The sequence below is a fragment of the Nipponia nippon genome, unplaced genomic scaffold (genome assembly GCF_047370975.1).
Source record: "Nipponia nippon isolate SJK-2023a ecotype South Korea unplaced genomic scaffold, ASM4737097v1 scaffold_6, whole genome shotgun sequence".
NCBI lineage: Eukaryota > Metazoa > Chordata > Aves > Pelecaniformes > Threskiornithidae > Nipponia > Nipponia nippon.
Genome location: NW_028262380.1, coordinates 26,343,714 through 26,365,570, shown reverse-complemented (window position 1 = coordinate 26,365,570; position 21,857 = coordinate 26,343,714). Strand labels below are relative to the sequence as shown.

The following is a 21,857-nucleotide window of genomic DNA, read 5'->3' as shown; positions in this document are numbered from 1 at the left end:
TGAGACTGTCTAGCATAAAAGCAGTCACACCACTGAGAACAAATTCAATCTTCTTCCCCAAAATCAGGTACTAATTCCCAAAATACCCATCTGCCCTATTCAGGGAATAAGCTTTCTTCTGCGCTTGCCTGCTCTTGGTTTTTTGCCTTTTTTTGCTGGGGCTCGTAGGAGATATTTGCAGCCCCGAGGGGCGCAGAGTGGCTGCGCAGCCCTGGAGCTGGCAGGGAGAGGCCAAAAGCGGCCAGGCGGGCAGGCTGCCTGTGGCGGGGAGGCAGCGGCTGGGGCTGCAGGGCAGGCAGGGGAGAGCCCAGGCAGGGGCCGGCGGGACGGGCAGGCCCCACTGGGCAGCCCCGGGGTCTGAGGGGCAGCCCGCTCCTGCCGGCAAACACTTCCACACGCATAGCGTGCAAGCCCGCATCTGTTTCTGTAAATTGTCTGACTTTTGCAATTTTCTCTCTCCCCAGGGACATTCACACTTCCTTCCCCCATCTGGATTTAATGCAAAAATAATCCCAGTGGCTTTGCTGAAACCATGGAGGAGGCTCCAGTGGTTTTCTCTGAGAAATCACACCCAACCTGAGGCCATGGCCTCGGGGCCAGGGCGGCTTCCTGCACTCACCCCCTGGCCTTGCCCAAGGGTCAGAGCCGCTGAGGTGGTCCCCAGCGCTGCTGCCGGGGCAGAAGACGCTGATGGAGGCCAGAAGCGCTGAGGAAACGCTGGTTCCTCCTTTCATGCTGCCGAGGAGGGCGAAGAGCTGAGCCCTCTCAGAGCAGGGAAGTGCCGGAGGAAGCAGCTTTTCTCACCAGCCCTGCTGCGAGGCGGCCCCATGCCAGGCCCTGCGGCCTGCCTGCCCCGGGGCTCCCCCTTCCCTGCCTCCCCAGCAACCCCCCAAGCGCCCCAGGAAACCGCAGCTCAGGGCAGCTCGGCTCCCGGGTCCAGGGGAACCGCCTCTCCCTTCTCCCCAGCAGCCGCTCCTGCCCCTGCCCCGCTCCACTTGTGCACCTTCCCGCCCCGCAGCGCTGCCCTGCCTCGTTATTTCTGCAATCTGTACGTTTTTCTTGTCAGGAAAAGAAATGCCAGCACAAAGTAGGCCTCTTGCCCCAGCTAAGTCAGAAGACGCTGGAGTTCCCCTTGGGAAAATCAGCAAGATGAAGGCAACAGCTGTTTGTATTTTGAATGTGCTTTTCCCACTTCCTGCTGTTTTGAAGAAGGAGATGGGGATAGTCATACTGTGCAGTCTCAGGCTCCCCGCTTCACCAGCCAGTTTCTCCTTTCTAGTCTATGAACCTGGAGATGCTTCCCCAGAGGAAGGCTCAGACCAGGAGCCTGACGCAGGTGCTCTGAATTGCTCCCAAAGCGCTCGCTGGGGGAAAACCCCTGCCAGCCGGGGTGCATCATCCCTCCAGGGACATTCTGTTCTCTCTGCAGGATATCAAGGTAGCCACTTTACATGGCTGTCTTGATAAATGCCAAAAAGCTGAATCATAGAATCGTAGAATCGTTTAGGTTGGAAGAGACCTTTAAGATCATCAAGTCCAACCGTTAACCTAGCACTGCCAACTCCACCACTAAACCATGTCCCTAAGTGCCACATCTACACATCTTTTTAATACCTCCAAGCATGGGGACTCAACTCAATGAAGCTCCCAGTCACCCATGGCTTGCCCATATGGCACTGCACAGAGAGTAACAGGGGATAATCTGGAAAGGCAAGAAGGACACACAGGTGAGGAAGACTACTTTTACCCTGACTTAGAGGAGGGAATCTGAGGCGATGCCTTGTGAGTTAGCTGACATAGAGCAAATACCATGGTGCAGAGCTCCCGCAGCCTGACCTGACAGGACTACCATTCCTCCATTTACAGACCAAATTGATTCAATTTGTGGCGCAGGCAGAGTATTTCTGTTGCTTGCTCTCCTGTCCAGTCTGTATGACCAGCCATGGAGAAGGGTCTTGTTTCTCAAGAAAACACAAAAATAGTAATGATCCATACAGTTGCTTACCAAGATTGTAGAATCGTCATAGCAGCACTACCACACTCAAACGTCTACTGCCCAAAGAAAGCCGCAGATATCACATCCTGATCACACTGAGGAAATGCATCAGCATTTAATATTTTTACTATCATTTTAGCACTCCCCAAGTCATGCAAGATGTCTCCTGAGCCATATGAAAAAACTTTCCCTACTCACGAGGAGTACACAAATCTAGTTTTAGACCCAGCGCCATGACAGAGGACACAAAACAGCTTAGGACAATAGGGAGGAAAGCAAGATGGTGGCTTTTATCCTGTGCCCCCCCTCAGTCCTTTCCGTTTTCACAGATTGAGGTAAAGATCACATCGCCCGGCAGCACAAGGGTCTCAGGCCATGGGGACCTCTGGTGGCACTGGGGGTACATGGCTGCCTTTTTCAAACCCTGAAGTGGCAGGGATAGCCTACATGTCCATCGGGGAATGGATGCCAAAAGCCCTATTTGTTCGCTAAAAAGCTACCAAAACTACACGTCTTCCCCACCCCCAAAGTCTGCAACACAGTTTTTGTCTCAGTCAAGACAAAGATCTGTAGCATTCTTAAAATATGAAAGCTACATAAATAAAGCTAAAAGAAAACCCCAAACCTGAACACAGTACAAAACAAGTCGCTCACAGGATGTTGAGCCCTATCTACGACACTCAGTTCAGCAAGGCCTCTGAATGGCGCATCCCAGCGACAGTCTGCTTCGAGGTGCTGGTGTGCATACACCAGCACTGCTTTGCTGGAGCTGAGGGAAATGGGCTGCCCCAGCAGTAGTGCCCCATCTGTGCATGGTACCTTACTCCATGGTCCTGCGGCGCCTCAGGGTCTGCCGGACACCTCTGCACTGCCCACCCGCCAGATGACACGTTTCCCTATCAGGTTTTGCAGATGCCTTCTAGTGTTTGCCATCCTCTCAATTGGCTGGCATGCCCCTACTCCATGCCACCATCCATCCTCTGGCATAAAGCCCCTCATGCTATAATGGGCCTTTCTTCTTCATCACAGCAGTCTCTGGATACTGGTTGACCTCTGGATCCAGTAGCCAACCTTCTCCACAGCAATTTGCAGGGGGGATGGACTAGATGACCTTTAAAGGTCCCTTCCATCCCAAAGCATTCTATGATTCTATGAATTTCAGGGCCTCTGCCTGCACCTGGCAACATGCCCCCTCAGACGTGGCCCATCCGCATGCCTCCATAAATCTTCCCTAAAAGATTCTTACAGCTTACAGGGTATCTGTGTGCCCCGTAGTTTCCCTCACCATGTATTTTCCATTGAGGTGTGGGAGAAACAGGCTGCAGACCTGATTCAGGATCCCAGGGGCTCACCAGCACTCAGGGACGCAGGGCAGACCGGCCCAGGGGTGGCAAAGACTCCTGGATCTGGCAGAAGTGCAGAGAGGGGAAAGGGGCACAAGGCCCTTCCTTGCCAAGAGACAGCTGCTAAATGCCACACTGCTGGAAAGCCAGAGCTCCTGTCATTCAGGACAAACATGGGCCCCGTTTATGGGAAGGGCTCTCTGAGGTAATCCTCAAAAGACAAGCGCCTCCCAGCTCCGGGCCACACAGAAACCACTCAGGCTACAGGAAAAAGGGAACTTTATCTCCTGACCTATCCCACACAATTAATGATGGCAACTAATGAGAAACCATTGCTAGCCCAATCAGGCCCTGTGATGCAGAAAGTCAAGCAACATCAAGAGGGTCCTTCCCCACAAGGGTTTTCAAGAAAACTCTGTGCCACCAGCAACACCCACAGCGGCACAGGACTTCACCAAACAGCACAATGTCTTTGTGTCACTCTCCAAACAGACCGATTTGTCCAAGCATCCAGACAACTAACCTACAAAAAACAACACGGGGTAGCTAAAGGAGAAACCCCAACGTTATCATCTTCAAATCTGAGTGCAAAACGAACTTGTCTTGCCCATCTTTAGCACAGAGCAGCAAGAATATTTTGAAAACAAACTCTACCCCACCCATCTGTAAAGAAGGAAAAAAAGTCACCAAAACAATACTCCGAATACAGTATTCTCCCTCTGAGGAAGAAACAAAGAGCACGTGATGTGTAATAACATCCTTTAGTGCATGTCATACAGAGCAACAGCAGCTCTGGTAAGGGCAGGGTAAAGGCTGCTGCCACCCTCCTCTATGCCATTGGCAAGGGCACCACCTATTGTCGAGCTACCTATCCGATGCATTCCGCCAGCAGACAAAACCTTTAATTGTACTTTAATGATCTGGGCTGAAAATTTCTGTTTGCCTCAAGCAACATTTTTATTTTACCGCACTTCAATTTTCAGCCTTAAAGTTCAAATAATTTCCATAAGTAAGGACAGACTAAAATATTCCAATTCTCATATTTAAGTCGGGAGAAGGACTCTCAGAACTTCCCCCCGAGCAATGCTGAGGAGAAAACTCGCAGCTGCAAGCAGAGGGGAGCTCAGAGCTAGCCCAGCACACAGAGGAGATAAGGGCATGACCTGAAACAGAAGCTGGTGAATCAGGATGGACTGTTTTAGCAAGGGTAGGAGTCAAGCTGGGTCTCCACGTTGAACTGCTGGCCTGCCCCAAAGTCTAGCAGCAGTACTTCCACTTTAAAACCCAATTTGAGAGACTGGTCCAAGCTGGACCTTGAGCCACGCTGCCAGAGCAGGGAGCCCTGTAAGTAAGGAGCACACAACCAACCATTCACCGATTCTTTGGTCTAGTAGCTGTGGCTCAGAATGAGCCAGCATCTGCCAAGCTTTCATGTGTTCCCAAAACCTCTTCTCCCTGCTCTCTAGAACAGCTTATTAGTTAGGGCTTTGCTGTGCAAATGCACGAACCCGGCTCCTTTCTGCAGTCTATCCAAGCTACAAGGTGAGGAAGTCACAGGAATGACTCTGCAGGAAGCCAGCTGTCCTCAACCTGAGCTAATAAAATAGGCTGGGCTCTAGCCAGCACTTTGTCCTCAGGTGTCTTTCCACACTTCCAGGAACACGACACAGGAGTATCTCTGCACAGAGCAGGCTTGGGAACAGCCAGGCTTACTAGCTCTGAATCCACGATGATACAGCGATTGTGCTTCCTCAGGATCCGACCTGTCACTGCCTCTGACCTAAGGGCTCTTGCTAAATGATGTCTATCTAGAACACTTCCATCCCCCAAACTCTCATCTTTACAGTGGCCATACCTGCCCCTCCCCTCGACACACACCACTGCCCTCACTCTCCCACAAAATAAGCTAGGCCTGAACAGCATCTCTTCAGCTACTTCAGGCCAAAAAAATCTGAAACCATGACCCTCATTTTCAGTAATGTGAGCATTCAGCTCCCACTCGCAACACTTAAAATCAGGCCACAAATCTGTTCCTTTTTACGCCTGCAGATGGTCGCTTCATCTCCCTACAGATGGTATCCTGAAGTCAAGGCAAGTGGCTTTCATGCAGAACTCCAAGACTACTATTTGACAAAATCTGATACAAGCCGAAACGTAGTCTTCCAAGGAAAGACAGAAGGCTATACTTGTGGCAAAAATCCTTTATTAAACTAGATTTTGTAAATTCCTTTTCACATTAGAAATTCTAAATGCAAATTACAAAATTGTATTTCAGTAAAAAATGAAAGTTATAGTTAACAGCAAAATTACAACTTTATACAAATAAAAAAATCATTTTTTATTTTAATTTAAAAAGACATTGATATCATCCAATGTACTGGTCCTAACAGCTTTTACAACTGCTAGTTGCAATACTAGCTCTTTTCACATGCATATTCACATTAAGTCCTTTAATCCTCTGCACAGTTTATGTAGCTGAAATAGTATGAACAGTTGGGCTTTGGTTGGATTTTGTGTGGGTTTTGGGGGGTTTTTGGGGTTTTGTTTTTTGTTGGTGTTTTGTTTTTGTTTTGTTTTTTAATGAGAACATGATACTTGGGAATTGTGGTAAGTCAATGAACTCTTCTTTGTTACAGTGTTCATACTCTATCATCTCCTCAGCTCTGCAAAGAGGGCAGTGTTATTCTGGAAATGTGAATTGCATTTGAAGACGTAAGCATCAGTAACAAAGTCTACGTATAATTTCTCATATACTTTTGTGATGATCCTTCTTTGCCATTACCAACAATGAAATTACTCTCGTCTACCCACCATATTTTGTGGCAAGATTAAATAACAAATCGGTTACATTTCACCTCCTTAAGTAAAACCTTCTAGAATACATGTTCTGCTAACCATGTAAAGATCTTCCCTGACACTGTACATATTCACAACATTGATGTTCCAGATGTTCTAGTTCTAGTGGTGTTCTAGGTTATGACTAGAGCATCTGGACATTGTTGGAATGCGGACTCCGAAGTCACAATGGTTTCCAACAGCCACAAAAAAATGCCAGTTAAACTTTGCCTGAGGTGTCCTTCAACAGGCCTATAAAAACATTAAGTTTAAATAAAATTGTACCACGTACTATTAAAAGCAAAAGCCAAAGTCACTAAAGTATTATCAAGGTATCTTGAAATATTTTTTTTTTTAAAAAATCACTTTTGCCCTACTACTTTCACAATCAACTGAAATATATTTTTAAACACTCACATTACTTAGGAGAACAACCTTCTTCATTGCACCTCTGGGCTTTTTTTTTTTTTCCTTTACTGTAAGATTACTCATCAATGCTAGCACAAGAATTAAATTTTGTGTTTAAAAAAAAGAATTTTCCTAAATTAAAAATTGGGATAAGGGTGAAAATGTTTTGTAAAAAAGAAACCAAAAGTCACATATTAAAGTCTATCAGTCATCACAACCACATGCTGTTGAAAAATAGAATAAGAAGTGGTACACAAAATAGGTATTTGAACAGTCGCACATTATTTCAGAGTGCTGGTGGCAATACTGCTAAGTGCTACTTTAATCAAAAGTGTAAGATGATACAGAATTTACATGATACCTCAAGATTTCACTGATGTAGCTGCAAAAGACATCAGAAAAGCTGGAAGTTCTCAAATGTAACCTACTTTGAAATACCATTTTAAAACAATTATATTTGATATAATTCATCCCACTATACATTATAACACCAGCCAAAGAAATACAAGTCCAGTGTTTTTTTTCTGGACAGTCTGGCAAGTAGCTGAAGGCATGGAAGACCTTACTAATAAAAGTCTACTTTCTTTCTTTCCGTGCACTGATCTTCTGCTCCATTCTGTATCCAGCTCAGCACAGCTTCTAAGCACATGCTTAAGCTCCTACGGAAGAAAAAAGCTGAGCTCACCATATTTTCTCCGAGTTGGAACTGCAATGCCTCACCCCGAGCTGCTGAAGCTGATGGACGCTCTGCCACTAACTTCAATAAAAGCAAGACCTGTTCTGCCCACGTTACAATTTCAAACCATCAATCTTCCATCAAAGTTCAGCCTGTAATCAAACAATTCATACTAGGCGAATAGTCAACCTATAACCACATAGGGTATTCGGAGTACCTTAGTGAACCTCAGCCTGCACCCAAAGGGGCAATGGAGAAAGGGAGAGAGAGAAGTACTCCAAATTGCTCTTAAGCTATGTATTCCTCTGCTCACTTTCACAGACTGGAGGAAACAAACTCTGCTAGTAAGGGGTGGAGCTGAGGGTTTGCCCTGAACATTTTTTATGCATTTATCCAAATATGGCCAAGAGATGGAAAAATAATATGGAGGGACATTGAAGCTCAGTGGGAACAGCTCACTTTCTGGAGTCCCAGCCCTCTTCCAGAGAGTGTTTATGTGCTTTTTATTCTTTAATCTCTTTTGTCCCCTTGATCTTGCATTTTTAGCTTGCAGTGGCGATTTTGAAAGAGGCTCAGGAAGCGGCGACTTCAAGAATACTCCTGAGGACACTGGTTAGAGCATTTTCTGGGGAAGTGAGAGTCAAGCGCAATCGTTGCCCCCGATTCTGGCAATCGTAGGCCAGAAGAAGGTAAAAAGCTGTGTTTCTCATCTCCAGGGTAAACTTGTCAACAACTAGATTATGATGAACAGATGGGCAAGACAACAACTTTTTCTGCTCGTCTTTTGAACTGAAATCTAAGCTGCCTTTATCCATGTCAGGAATGGTGTGAACATGCTGAGTGAATCAGGCCTCCTCCCAAAACAACCAGAAGTTGGCACTCCCCTGTTTTCAAGCGTGTTGCCGTAGGGCTTGGGCACCCAGCAGCTCAACATGCAACACTTCTGAGCATACACTGGGACCTCTGCTGGGCAACTCAGCCACCCGGGCCAACAAACAGGGACTACGCTTTAAAGAGCTGCCCCTCCGTTCACTATAAAACAGCAGCACTAAGGAAAACCTGTTCAGGAGCAGAAAGAAGTTCCTTAGTCCAAAACAAAGATCCTAGCTCCGCTGAGGCAATTCTAGCATCTGCAATCCTGGACAGCTGATAGTCTAAACTTCTGTCTCGAGGCCAAGTGCCTAAATGTCATCTCAGTACATTTTAGGCACCGCTCAGGACATTGTGCGGTGGCAGAAACGCCTCTGCTAGTGCTGTTTGGGGAGCACAGGTCTTTTGTATTTCACCCACTGGTTACAGAGCAGCCCAGAGAAAGAAAAAGAGAAGGGACATAATTCAGATGAACTAAGTACCCACAAAAAATACAAAACTTATTATGACAGTCTATTATTCCAGTAAGAGTCCCTTTGATTAAATAGTATTCAAGCTATTCTTCCACTTGAAATCACCATGAAAAGATTATTGTATCTGTTGAAGCATGACAAACTCATTTTTAAGTCTATCGTACATTGCATTCACTGTGTATATATTACAATGAATATGGGTATTCAGGAAACACTGCCTTTCAGTTTGTCAACAACTTATACAGACACATTTCCAAGGGAAACCTATTTCTGTGCACAGCTTTTCTCACAGAAGGTCCCTGCTTATTACTATCCATGCACACAAATGGCAGAACTTGCATACACATATGGATTCATACACAAATTCTATGTGCATGTAGTTCCTGGATAAAATTTACTGCAAAAGTGGTTTAAAATGAAAAAAACCCTCCATTAATCCTTAACCTATTAATATTATTCCTAATACGCAACTCATACCTGTTCTGAAAAAGCCTTGCAACAAAAATTAAATGGTTTGTAGTAAAAAATTTGTATGCCTTTCAAGAGGCAAAGATGTAATTAAAAGTAGCAATGCGTTCTAGAAGATATTTCTATTAAAAAAATGCTCTGGTTGCTTACTGGAAACACTTGCCAAAGTACAGATGTTCATATTTAATTTTGGGGGTTTTTGTTTGGGGCCTTTTTTTGTTGTTTTGTTTTTTTACAGAGGTATTTCTAGATGCTGATGCAACACCACCACCAACAGAATAACTTTTGTACTCCCAGATTTTCCAGTTCGGCAATTACTACTGTAGTATTAGCATTCACTTTGATGTTAAAAATACATTTAAAATGTCTCACAGACAATCATATTTTCTACAAGGAAATCACCAAATTTAATACACACAGAATGAAGACACATCACTATTAGACTCCTGTAAAGTGAAATGGTACGCAATTTGCTCCATTTAAAAAGCCATAAAGGAAGAAACACTTGTAATCCAGCAGGTGTTGAAAAAAGTAAGGGCATTTCCTGCAAAATTACAGTATTAGCTACGTGTAAGTAGAGGACTGAACTACAGCATTGTATTTTTCCCTTTAATGGATCACAGTAAGTCTGCAAAATTACCAAACATCCAGCTGGTCTTAATGCACAGTCCTTTATATGCAACTTCCATCAATATCGAGGGAAGTTTAGAATGGAGTAAGGGCAGTAGAACTGGTCAACTCATCACAAAATAGCCACTAAAAAGACTACATCAGACTTCTGAAGAAACCTGGAAATATTTAGCACTCAGCTGTAACTGATTTGAAATATCAGTAGTTGCAGAGTTCCCACCTGCCCTGTGCTCTTCTGAAGGGTTTAGCACAAAGTTCTGAATCACAAGATAACTTCGTACAAGGTACTATGTTTTAAAAGCACAGAATCCACAGCAATTAAAATATGTGAGGGTCAAAAGACATAGACTGGGTATGCTGAGAAGACAGTTATATTTAAAAATTGTACCTTAACTTCCCTTTAAAACATCATATACTGCTCAGCAGAATTCTTAATCTGCATTTCTGAGACTTCAAATCCTCTAAGTGTCTTCTTTTTGCAGGTTCAAAAAAGGATCCGTTCCACACAAAAATTTTCTTGGAAACATACTGACAAAACCACCTGCTGTAAATTGAGACCATTTCTAATAAAATACTGTCCTTGAAAACGGATTACAAAATACTATTGCAGTTGTTCAAAAAGTTTTTAGCTGTCATCTGACACCTCAGCTTCTATATTCCTCTTGTCTTCTAGACAACCCTTCAATTCAGCATGACTTTCAGGCAGCCTGGTTTTATTTCTGTGAACCTGTGAACCGAGAAAAGATGAAGCATCAACATGAAAGCTATGCGCCACGCCATCTCCTTCAGCCCTCATCAAACATGGAAAGCGATAACATTCTCAGTCAAGTATGTGTGCATGTGAGAGTCAGGAAATCAGCGTTATGTCCTCTGGATATGAGAGTGAAGAAGGATTTTACAGGGTCTGGAGAGGTGAAGAGCTGGAAACAGCAGGAACTAAGAGGAAGATTTGGAAAACAAACAAACAAAAAAAGCTGGTTATATTCATTCTGCTCTTTTCCTGCTCCCCTTTCATTCCCTCTTCTTCCAAAACAGATTCTCCCTTGTCTTTTATAAAAAGTAAGAAGGAAATGGGAAGGGAAGTCTTTACTATGTCTGAGTCCCACCTTCACAGTCAGCTTCATACACTCCTGTAAAGAAAAAGCAGCAGACATTGATGACAGCCCAGACTTGCTAAATCGCTGTCCCACGTAAGCAGCTGAGAGCTAAACCAGGTATTGGAGACCAATAAAAAGCAGGATTAACAACTTTTCCCAGTAAAGATAGCAACCTTGAATGGAAATATGTAATTAAACTATGTTAGACTAAGTTTAATTCATAGTGTTTTCATCTATTTCAGAGTAAAGGATATAACATTTAATAGGTGCTCCGTATAAGGCGGGTTTGTGTCACACAATTGCATTGGATTTATGAAACAGCAGACCTGCCTTAATCTGTTTAGTCGTTTAACAGTATTCTAAAACTAACTACAATTTTCAGTTAGTTAAATGTGGGTTAAGAAAAAAATATGTATCTGTAACAAAAATCTAAACTCACCTGAAGTTGTGGCTTGTGAGGTATCTGATAGCTGCTGGTCTGATGCGAGCAACTCCTCCCTGACTATGGCTTCCTCTTCCCGTGATAACACAGAGATATGGTTTACCACCAGTCTGCTGGTACTCTGTAACAGCAGGGATTGTAACGGTTAAAATTTTCCCTTAGCAGAGACTTGGTGTTCAGTATAACCTTTCCATCCATTTTTCTGAAAACTCTCACTAGTGATTTAGAACTTTGCTTTCCCATGCTGGCTATGCATCTTTTACATAAACATAGCCATTTTTCCCCTCTTCTGAAAAAGATATTCTGAAAAAACATAGGCAAGTTTTTTAAATCTAGATTGCTTGCAGTATGCACGTTGCGATCATCACATTCTAATTTCATAGCAGCTTTACTGTTTCTATCATCTAATCGTCACTTGGAATTTACATCCTGTGATGTAAATTAAAATTGAAAAATTAAAAAGAGGTAGGTGTAATTTAGTTAAAATTTTAAGTGACACTTCTCTCCATTGTTTCACATTTTATCTTAATGTGAATAAAGAAATAATATTTTATTGGATAAAGAAAGGAAGGAGGAAAATATAAATCCACACAGTTTTTGACATTTAAGTCACATTTATTTGGACTAACTTCTGCTATGTTGGAGCACATGAATGAACAGATCAACACAGCACATGAGCTCTATTAGGGCATCTAGCCCTGATAACAAAAGAAACTGCTCTTCTCCCAGAGATCATAGCAACCTAAATTGATGAAGAGTTTGAAAAAAAGAGGAAAAAATATAAATTAAACTAGATTCTCACAACAAGCCAAGATTTGCCAGTTTGAGATTATCAGTTCACATGACATCTTTCCTCAACTACCCTCTCTCTCTCGCACTTAACTTTATTTGGGTTTTATATTAGTTTACTGTTAATTATGACAGCATTAAGTCCCTTTCCCATGTATGCACACTGAAATAATCTTTTTTTTTTTTTTTTTTTTTTCCTCAGATTTAGGTGAATGGACTGAACAGAGAGCCCCCACCATCATTACAGGACTCCTGATTTAAGTGCAGGTCAGGAAATTTAGATCTAAAAAGCATTAGGTTACAGCTTAAAGTATACAAATGTCATTTTAGAAATAGCACAAGATAATGCAATTTAATTATCTCTGATGTATATTGAAAGAAAAGGATTATCTAAGGCCCCACTGAACACTTTTGTTTCCACTGTGTGGAGTACCTGTTTCAAGAAATTAGGTTTGTGCAGTGGTACCTTGTGTAAGAAATATTTCTTATAAAAGCATTCCCAGTGTGCTTAAATTTATAAGGTAAACTAGCAATGCAGAAAATGTATCTTTTTACAGCAAGAACACTCACGAAGTACTTGAATGTTCCATTGGGAGAATAAACAAGCCCTCAAGCAAAACTGCACAAAATGACATTTATGGAAGCAGCAGTATTCTGATCTCAAGAGATCCTGCTGACAAATCGATATGGAAGTTACTGAAAGATAGCTCAAATCGCCCACTTTCATGTAAAAGTTGAAGACAATATAATCATTGTGGTTAGAATTCCAACATAATGATTTTTCTGTAAAGATTAAAAAAGCAACATAGTTCTGACGAAGCAATGCAAAGATGACACAAATGTTTGCATTACTGCCTCTGTTAAAAATGCCAGGAAGGACAGATCAACTCTTCAATAAAAAAATAGAAGTAAAGGATAAAACAGAAGGAAAAGGAAAATTTACAAAGAAGCATGGGACGGGACAGGGGGCAAGACAGAGAGCAAAAAGAATCATTGCCATGTCAAAGAAAAACAATTCCCTGGGGGAACTTTGAAAATAAAAGAACACAAAAGCCAGTTGTTTTTACATGTTATTAAATTACATTCATTCCCTCTGATATTGCCATATACCATGATTTCTTAGTAGAAAATGAGGAGAATAACTTTTAGGGGGCAGGAATTATTAGCTTATTCCTACCTTCACTTTTTTCCTGCAGCACTCTGGACAACTGATTCACAGCTTCATCCACATGAAGACCATGCAGATCCAACACATTCATCGGCAGCAAGGAAGTATTTACTTTCTCAAAGATCTGCACAGCAGCAGCATGGTTGGCTTCTTTCATCTTCTGCTCATGAAGGCGACCCTTTATTCATAAGCACAGCAACTATTACACGCCGAGACACAATCTAAGCTCCACACTGGTCGCTGGGTTCAAAATGACAGTACTGGCAGGGTGCCTTTAGCTCACAGTTTGAAGCAGTAGAATTTATAATCGCAACAGAACTTCTGGAAGAGGCTCAGTGAGACCTACTCACAAGGAGGTTTCATGAAATCTGTTCTTAAGAAACTACTCAAAGCTGGCACCAAGAAGAAATTATAACAAAAGCCTTACAAGAAAGAAAAGAAGCCGTAAGATCTTTACATAAGATAAAAAGTTACACTCCATGCTGATTTTCAGATTTATTATCCTAACAATAGAATTTTACTTTCTGAAAGTATTTTGCTAAAATTTTAATGAAACAATGTCAGAGAAACTGCCCAACAGCCCAGGAAAAAATTGCTGTGTTATAGTTGAGGTTAATTCTTCTGCAAGGAATCCCTAAGTATCAGACAAGCCAAAGGCAAACACTTTTTTTTTTTTTTTTTTAAGTAGTTGCCTATTATCTCTCCTAGTATTTTTGACAGATCTTTTATGATCTTTTATGATCTTTTACAAGGTCAATACAGTCCCTATTGGAATTAGGGGCAAGGTACAGGGTTATTCACATGACACAGTGAACAAGTACCAACTATTTCCCATGAACCTCACAGTCATAGTATCTGAGAGACTGAAGCAACAAATTCTGTCTTCGAAGATGTGTAGGCACCGTCTGAAAAGGAACGGAAGGCTTAACTCCAGGTATTGGACTGACAAGGGCTCAAGAGAACAGAAGTGACAGTCTGTCTTACACCTCCTTAAAATGGATCATCTGAAGTCTATTAGTGTCAGACCAGAGACACCAGCCCCATAACTCTCACTGGCAGAGGATTCCCAAGACAGGCTAAGGCCACCAAGCATAAAGTATTTTTCATGAATAAAAGTAGCTTAGTTTGCCTTTTTATTACCTAAAAGAAAATATATAATAAATTTCCAGATTGTACTTGTCTTGATGGCTAAGAACAAAAGTAAGACAGGACTTGAAATTACATTTCATTTAAAATCATGCAGACCTTTGTTTAGAATCTCTCCAAACCTTAAGAATATATGAACAGAGAACCTAAAGAGTTCATTATAAAGACCAATAATCAATATTTCTTACATGCATAGTAACAATCTAAATATTGAGCGATACATTATACCAATTGCATGAAAGCTGTTTTAAGATAATAAGCAAATTCAAGTGATTCATTATTACATTTTTGTTCTGTCATAATGCAATTCATAGTTTAGAATTAAATGCTTCTATAATGTGAATTCTTACCAAATTTTTAATGTTATTACATCAGGGGAAAGCTACAGCCTTTCAAGATATTTGTAATGGAATTTTTAATAGTGGTCTGAATGAAGTGTGAATGAAAAGGTCTCGTGTGAAGACACTGAGAAACCAACCTACAGGAACGGTTACAAGAACAGTTGATACTTATAATCAAGAATGTGATCAACAGCAATGATCAACGGTAATCAAACTGGTATATACCAAGAAATGTGCTTGAATCAAGACCAGAGAGCCCGTGCTCCAAGGCCAGAGCACGCAAGACTGATCAGCAGCAGATCTACACTCCAAAACCAGATGGATGGCAAAAAGCATGGCATACTACACCACGTTTATCCCAATCCAAGACAGATTGTAGCCATAAAGACAGTCAGAATGAGGAAGCAAAGGCAGCAGGCAGCAATCTTGCCCAAGATTTATGGAAGATGAAGCAAACAAGATTCTGAGGCAAAAGATCACATCTTAACACCTGTCTGACTCCTATAAAGTACAAAAGATGTGTCTAAAAACAGTTAATCACCAATTAAGATGAACCCAAGGGACATGTGGAGGATTCGAAAACCAGTGTTTGTTGCAGCCCATGTCACACATGAGTGAACCTGGCCAGACCACATGGACACAAATCTTGGTGCTTACAAGTATGTGGATGTGGGAGTGAGATTTATGAGAAAATGAGCACGTGTGACTAAGCCCTAAATATCATCTTTCATGAGGTCTCACACTGAATTTCGTTATATTAGCTTCCTGTATCGGTATCGTTACTAGTGAAAGGGAGTTTACTTGTAAGGTGATTCTCAATATAACACTTACACAGTAATTGAGCAAATTCATCAGCTCTAGTAGGCACAATGTTTTTCTTATCACTTCCAATTCAGTATTTAAGTACCTCTAAATCCAGGCAAAAAGCACAATATTTATGTTTACCTGATGTGCATAAAACGCTGCCACAGGCTTCATACCCATGCGATAGGCCTCCCCAGCCTTTTTCAAACATTCCTGTCTCTTTTGCTGGTGGCAAAAAGCTTCTGCTCTTAAATCATCATATTGTGGATACTCAAATTCTTGAAATATTTCACTCAAAGGATCATCCTCTTCCTTACTTTTTTTTGCCTGTAGGAATTTCCAGTGTTGAAGCTAAGTATGCATTGCAGGGTGTTTTCATTAACATAGCTTTGATATATTTGTAACTACTATTTAAAAAAAATAAAAATACCTTCTTCTCCCGGTTCTTTGCAGCACTGTAGGAAGAAACAATTTCATTTTGCTGAACACTTTCTTGAGCTATAACTGTTTTTACAGGATCTGCCTCCAGAACACAGTTCAGAAACTGTTCAGTTTGTTCTAAAGAGTAGCTGTAAAGGATAAGTAAAATCTGTGACTTTACAAATACATTAATAGCTGCTACATTTATTCAAATGCATATTACAAACCTTGATATTGTTACAGAAATAGATGACAATGGACATAAAGCACTGGAATGGAATTTTCCACCTTATTACAAAAAGGCTTGCAGACTCACTGTACTGCATTACTGGCATCAACACATATGCAGTCTTGGTTGACTGAAGCGTAATTGAGGGGCACTTGAATATCAAAAGGACAATGAAATATTAAAGTAAATTGCATCCTACCTTAATCAAACAGACATTAGTTTAGAAGTAAACACTGCTTTTTGGGCTGGATAAGTTACTTCATCTTAAATCTCCTCTGGTCAGGTTTAGATAGTACAAACTAGTTTAAAACTAGCTCAGTTTTTTGAAACCATTATGCAGGAAAATCCTTGTATTTCCAGTCAAGCTTTGTTATTAAATTTAATGAAATAAGAATGGGACACCAGTTGCCATCAGATTTCTAATAAGCCCTCTTTCTTCTTCATTATTCTTGCCGTCCAGTAAGCAGACAAGAGGAAGACTGATCAAAAGTAAAGACAGATTTTGGGAAAGGCAACACTACGAAGAGAATTTAAAATGTGAAAAAACAAGAGATGGTGAAATGTTTGAGCTGTAGAGATGGATGAAGGACCTATTTTAAACATCCCACAAGGAAAGGTTTTGATAACAACCTGGACAAGCAGAAAGACTGACAAGTAGGCATGCAAACCCATATGTAGAGACAGATATTCAATTGGCCAAGGATGAAAAAAGTTTTTCTTGGAAAAAAGTTCAGTTCTCAGGAACTTGGATTTAAGAAGGTAGCCACATACCACAGAAATATAATGCAGAAAAGAGAATGTCAGCAGGAAGAGATGGCAAGATGGCTCATTTCTTTAAAGCTGCTGTAGTAACCAGGAAAGTACTCACAGCTAACATCAGGTGATGGTAGCTTTCCTCTTGGGCGGATGCCATTTTCTGTGAACCCACTATTACCACCCCCACTACTTTCTCCCACTTGATTTACACCTCAGCTCTAGAGCAAATACGCAGTTCCACTGACAGTCAGAGGTCAATAGCCAGAGACATTCTTCTCCCAATAAGCAAAACTGTCTACTCCCCAAAAAAACAAAGAAGTCTACACATAGAGTTTTTATGTCCTTTTTGCTTTTAAGACCAGCTAGTTTTACCTTTATTTAGATCTACAAAAAGCATGCTAGCTTGGAAAAAGCCATTCTTTAGCAGTATCTTAACTCAATATTTAAGGCAGTAAACTGTGCACTATAGAGTGTTAGAGTACCATTTTTACAAAGAACTTTAAAGATTTCTTACTTGTTGTCCTTGAAGACATCCATTAAGAAATTTTGATTAATAGTTGGAAACATCTCAAAAAGTTGCTTCTCCTTTAGTTTAGCGGCACAGTCTTTTCTAGCCATAGAAGGAACCCGACTCTACCCAGAAGACAAAGGAAAAATATTACAAGTTCTTGATTAGAACAAAATATAGTAAAAGCAGAGTCAATCCAACTTTACTGTCCAACTTTTGTTAAGACTTCAAAAAATATCTACTCACTAGCTATGCACCCACAGCAGTGACAACATGCCAATACCAGCCTGCCACACTGATTTGATGAGAATGAAGTAGGGACAGGTGAGTTGTATTACACACCACTGCAGTACTCTGCAGTCATTTGAAGTGGAGCTCCCTCATAACTCGGACAAAGTAAACCGAGGATTTTTTAGGAGAAATTTAAGTTTTGGAATGCATTCCCTGCTAGTCTATTTAGTCCAATGCTAAGCTTGTGCGAAGTCCACCTCTCTACTCTATATTGAGGGCCTGGGGTTGAAACAGCATTTTATTATTAAACAGTGTAAACAATTTTGTTTTGGTGCATCTGAAGCTGTACTGTAATAAATATTCATATTTGTGAAGTCAAGCTGAGAAGAAAACATAATTATAGCCCAGAATAAATTGGACTGAGCATTCCAATACTAGATTAAGAAAAAAAAAAAAAGCGGTCAAAACAAAGCCAAGCTCCTTGAATCCAAGCTGAAAATAAAGCTGCGAACATCACAGTTGTTATTATCAGTAAGCCACAAACATGCAGTTCAAAGAAAGAATCCACAAGCCATTCTTTCAAAGTACAGGCTAATCCATCCAACCTTCTATACCAGTAGAAGCAAAGCTCCTCTTTTTTAGGACAGCTACTTATCAGAGACAATTACAAATAAAAATGCCTGTTCTGAACAACTGCCGGGCAGTAGAGGGCAGTATTACGCACATGCCAACCAGACAGGGTATGGGAACCGTGTGGAAGACAGAGAATTAACAGTAATTTTTAAAAAAGATTTTTATTTTCTGACAAGTGGGTACAGAAACCTGCGAGATTAACCTCAAGTACTTCTTTTAATATCTCATCTGTTAGGAATGTTGTGGGTTCTCCTTGCAAAAAATATTAAAATCAATTCAATCCACTTCTACATAAACGAGGCACAGAGCTAATTAAGAAATTTTTTTTATATCGCTTTCCCAATAAAAGTGTGGGAAATCACACTGATCTTTTTTTTCAGGTGAGCAATCAAAAAAAAAAAAAACCAACATTCAACCAAACACAAATGCTAACCTGTAGAGTGAAATGCACCATGATCTGTTTGTGAAACAATCAAAATATTACATTTTTAAATGAGATTTGTTTTTTTAAACCAGAAACATCTACCACAAGCAAAGTCCTGTATCACAGTAATCAACAATACTAATTGGCATGCATTTGTCTTACGAATTCAGGCTGTAATCAGCAGCACAAAGGTGAGTCACCAGATAAGACATATTCTGCTTCATTAATAGCAACGAATTTAAACCGGGTAAAAAACTGATGCTATCCATACCAGGTCCTGTTTCTCCTGCATAGCTATTTCTTCAGAAATTATTTGTCTGAGAGAAACTTTCTGAATCTGAGCATTCCAGTGATCCATAAAAGGAAAAACATCTGATGTTGCTGGTTTTTTAGTCTGTACGTCATCAGAGGAGCCTGAAACCCAGCTCATTTTTTTCTTCTGTATTTTACTGTCTGCATTCTGAGATAACAGCATTTCTGAGTCATCTGTATCTATCTGCTGAATCACAGTAGGACCTTCAAAAGCAATAAAAATGAGGTGACAAATAAAACAATTATTAGCTTATTTACACAAGCAAAGCCAAAATAATTAAGGTAAGTTTTTCAGCCTAGATGTTTTGGGTTTTGTTATAACAATATTATTAATGCTAAAACAGAAAACAACACGTTGTTTTCACCTTCATCACTTCTATTTTCCAAGGACTGTCCGATCATCTTTATCTATTTTGTAAAACAAAAGCAAAACCATCAGACTCCCTCACCAAATTTTCAGGTGCCAAGATGTATCCTACAGCTGTAAACTACCTTGCACATACGTTAAGCGGGAAGGTTCGTTTGCTTTTATAAGAAAATTATTGATTCATGTGTTTACAGGTTTACCTGCCTTTCCTCTACAACTTCAGGAGAGATGCTTAACAATCTGGTTTTACACTTCTATGAGTTAATGCTAACAGTGCTGTTTGGTCATTCAAGTGGAGAGTTTGCACCCACATTGCAATCCAAGTCTTCACCCAGGTCCCATGCAAGAGTAGTGGGGTTCTGCTGTAGAGGGACATTTCTTCTGTGAGCTGAATGAAAACTAGATTGCTACAGATTTTAACACTTTTTGAACAAGGACATACATCCTCCTGCTACAATCAATTCCTCTGACAAGGACAACAACATGTGAATGTTGTATTCCTCACCTCCTTCCCTCACCTGCAGAAATCTTATTCTGCTAGTAATTCTCTGGCCGCACCTTTTCCTGCCACAGAGATTACAGAAGTCCTATCAAACAGCTGGCTGATCCAGCCAGAGCTTCTGTTTAAGTTCTCTGAAGTACACAAAATGATAGGCTTTTTGCTTGCATCTACCTGGGACTAGTGATTCTGCTTATAATTAACTTCTTTTTCCCCCCTCACCTCCATAAGAAAATGGTAAATAGAACCAAGGGCAATAAATAAAAGCTTAGCTCAATAAATGAATCCATCATCTTCAATAGACGAATATTTGCAACCTTACTGAAGTTTCAAAGAATTAAATATTTTTATAATGAGAATTAAGTATTTTTACAATTAAGAGAAATACATAACATACCTTCTGCAGACAACTTACATGATTCATCTCTCCTCTGACGCTTCTAAATAAAAATAGTAAAACCATGAATATTATAAGTAAGCTATAAATTTTGCAGTAAAACTTCACAAGTGTTATCTTCTAAGTAAAGCAGCTTCACAATAATGTCTCACAGTATTTCTCAAAGATTGGGTATTTTAAAAGAAATACATTTAAGAAAAATAATTATGAAGTGAAGTTTAAAAGATAGAACTCTTTCCAAAAACACATCAAACTAGAGGAACATGCCTCACTAAGATTTCACAACCTTAAGTAAATAAACCAAACAAAAATTTTGCCAAAAAGCATTCCGAGTTTCATAAGGCTATGAAGGAATGGAGATTAGAGAACTCTTCTCAACTAATGTACATGGAGATGTTTTGTATACACAATTATTCATAAAAGAACTCTTCTTACATGTCAAAAAGCCAGTAATGATTTTTGGCCAGTTTGAAATTGTAGTGATATTGTGCATTGTGATCCTTCTTTTTTAAGAATCTTGGTTTTGTGATGAGGCATTCATGACATGCTGTTTCTTTATCCCTTAAACTGTCTTTCAACAGCTCTGATGATTATGACATGCTGATATACTCCATATATTTTACAAACTACTATTGTATTTTATCATTGTTCTCACAAATATATCTTACACATTTAGACCAACGCATCAGGAGACAAATGGTCTGACAAAGCACAAGCATGCCATACCATATCATAAGCAAGAAATCTACTAACCAGAATAGATTCTTTCCATTTTTCATGAATCACTCTTGCCAAATTCAAATCAATATGAACCACACAATCCTCAACAGTTAGTGATCCTTATGGAAGAAAGAAAATATATTCATTAAAGCATTCTGTAAAAACTTATCTAAGCAATTAAAGTACAGTAGCCTAGACTTATTAATTTAAATTCTGGAGATTCTGCACAAACTGTCATTCCTGAAAAAAAACTTCAGTAACTGCCAAGTTAAAAAAAAAAAAAAAAAAAAAAAAAAAAGGCATTCTACACAGAATTAATTATCTGGTGTTCAAAAACTCAAAAAGGGTAGGAAAAAACAAGTTAACATTCATTGTATCTTGTTGAAATACGACTACCTGAACAACTCCTTTTTTTCATTTTTCTAGCAGAACCTTCTTTTACAAAGCCACTGTTAATTTACAACCGCAGTTTCATTCGTGAAACTGTGATTCCCCCTAATTTATTGCAATCCACAGGCAACTGCGTTAACGTAACACAACATACTTGCCGCTGGCCAACAGCAGTCACATCCCTCCTTTCAAACACACAAACTCAGAGAAGCAAACCCCAAGTATCCCCTCTAACTCTAAAGGAAATGGCAGGAATTCTCATGGTATCATAACGATACATCTTTTCCCTAAAAGATGTTTCCGATATTGTTTCAAAAGTAAAAGGGCAAGTAGTACATATGTATCAAATAAAAAGGCAGGGCATATTTCAGACACAATAAAACACCTTTCTGCTATCAAAACCAAACTTTTTTTGTAGGAGGAGGTAGGCATGGAAGGCTAAGGGGACAGCAGTGAAACCCACCAATAAATCAGGTATCCAGGGT

At 40.3% G+C, this 21,857-nt stretch overlaps 1 protein-coding gene across 9 annotated transcripts in view; it reads right to left on the bottom strand.

Moving 5' to 3' along the window:
• Nucleotides 1-5,525: 5,525 nt before the first annotated feature.
• The window catches only part of N4BP2 (NEDD4 binding protein 2), a 61,365-nt gene continuing 45,033 nt past the window's right edge, over nucleotides 5,526-21,857 (bottom strand). For 7 of the 9 annotated variants that reach the window (XM_087738165.1, XM_087738163.1, XM_087738160.1 and 4 more), the window contains 9 exons: nucleotides 21,016-21,101; nucleotides 20,263-20,305; nucleotides 18,959-19,203; nucleotides 17,406-17,524; nucleotides 15,917-16,055; nucleotides 15,628-15,813; nucleotides 13,205-13,373; nucleotides 11,236-11,359; nucleotides 5,526-10,426 (listed from right to left, as the gene is read on the bottom strand). In XM_087738165.1, the coding sequence (XP_087594291.1) occupies nucleotides 10,381-10,426; nucleotides 11,236-11,359; nucleotides 13,205-13,373; nucleotides 15,628-15,813; nucleotides 15,917-16,055; nucleotides 17,406-17,524; nucleotides 18,959-19,203; nucleotides 20,263-20,305; nucleotides 21,016-21,101 (1,157 nt within the window). In that variant the 3' untranslated portion in view covers nucleotides 5,526-10,380. Of the gene's footprint in view, nucleotides 10,427-11,235; nucleotides 11,360-13,204; nucleotides 13,374-15,627; nucleotides 15,814-15,915; nucleotides 16,056-17,405; nucleotides 17,525-18,958; nucleotides 19,204-20,262; nucleotides 20,306-21,015; nucleotides 21,102-21,857 lie in introns of those variants that run through there. The other 2 variants (XM_087738164.1, XR_015700216.1) reach the window with 2 other exon arrangements.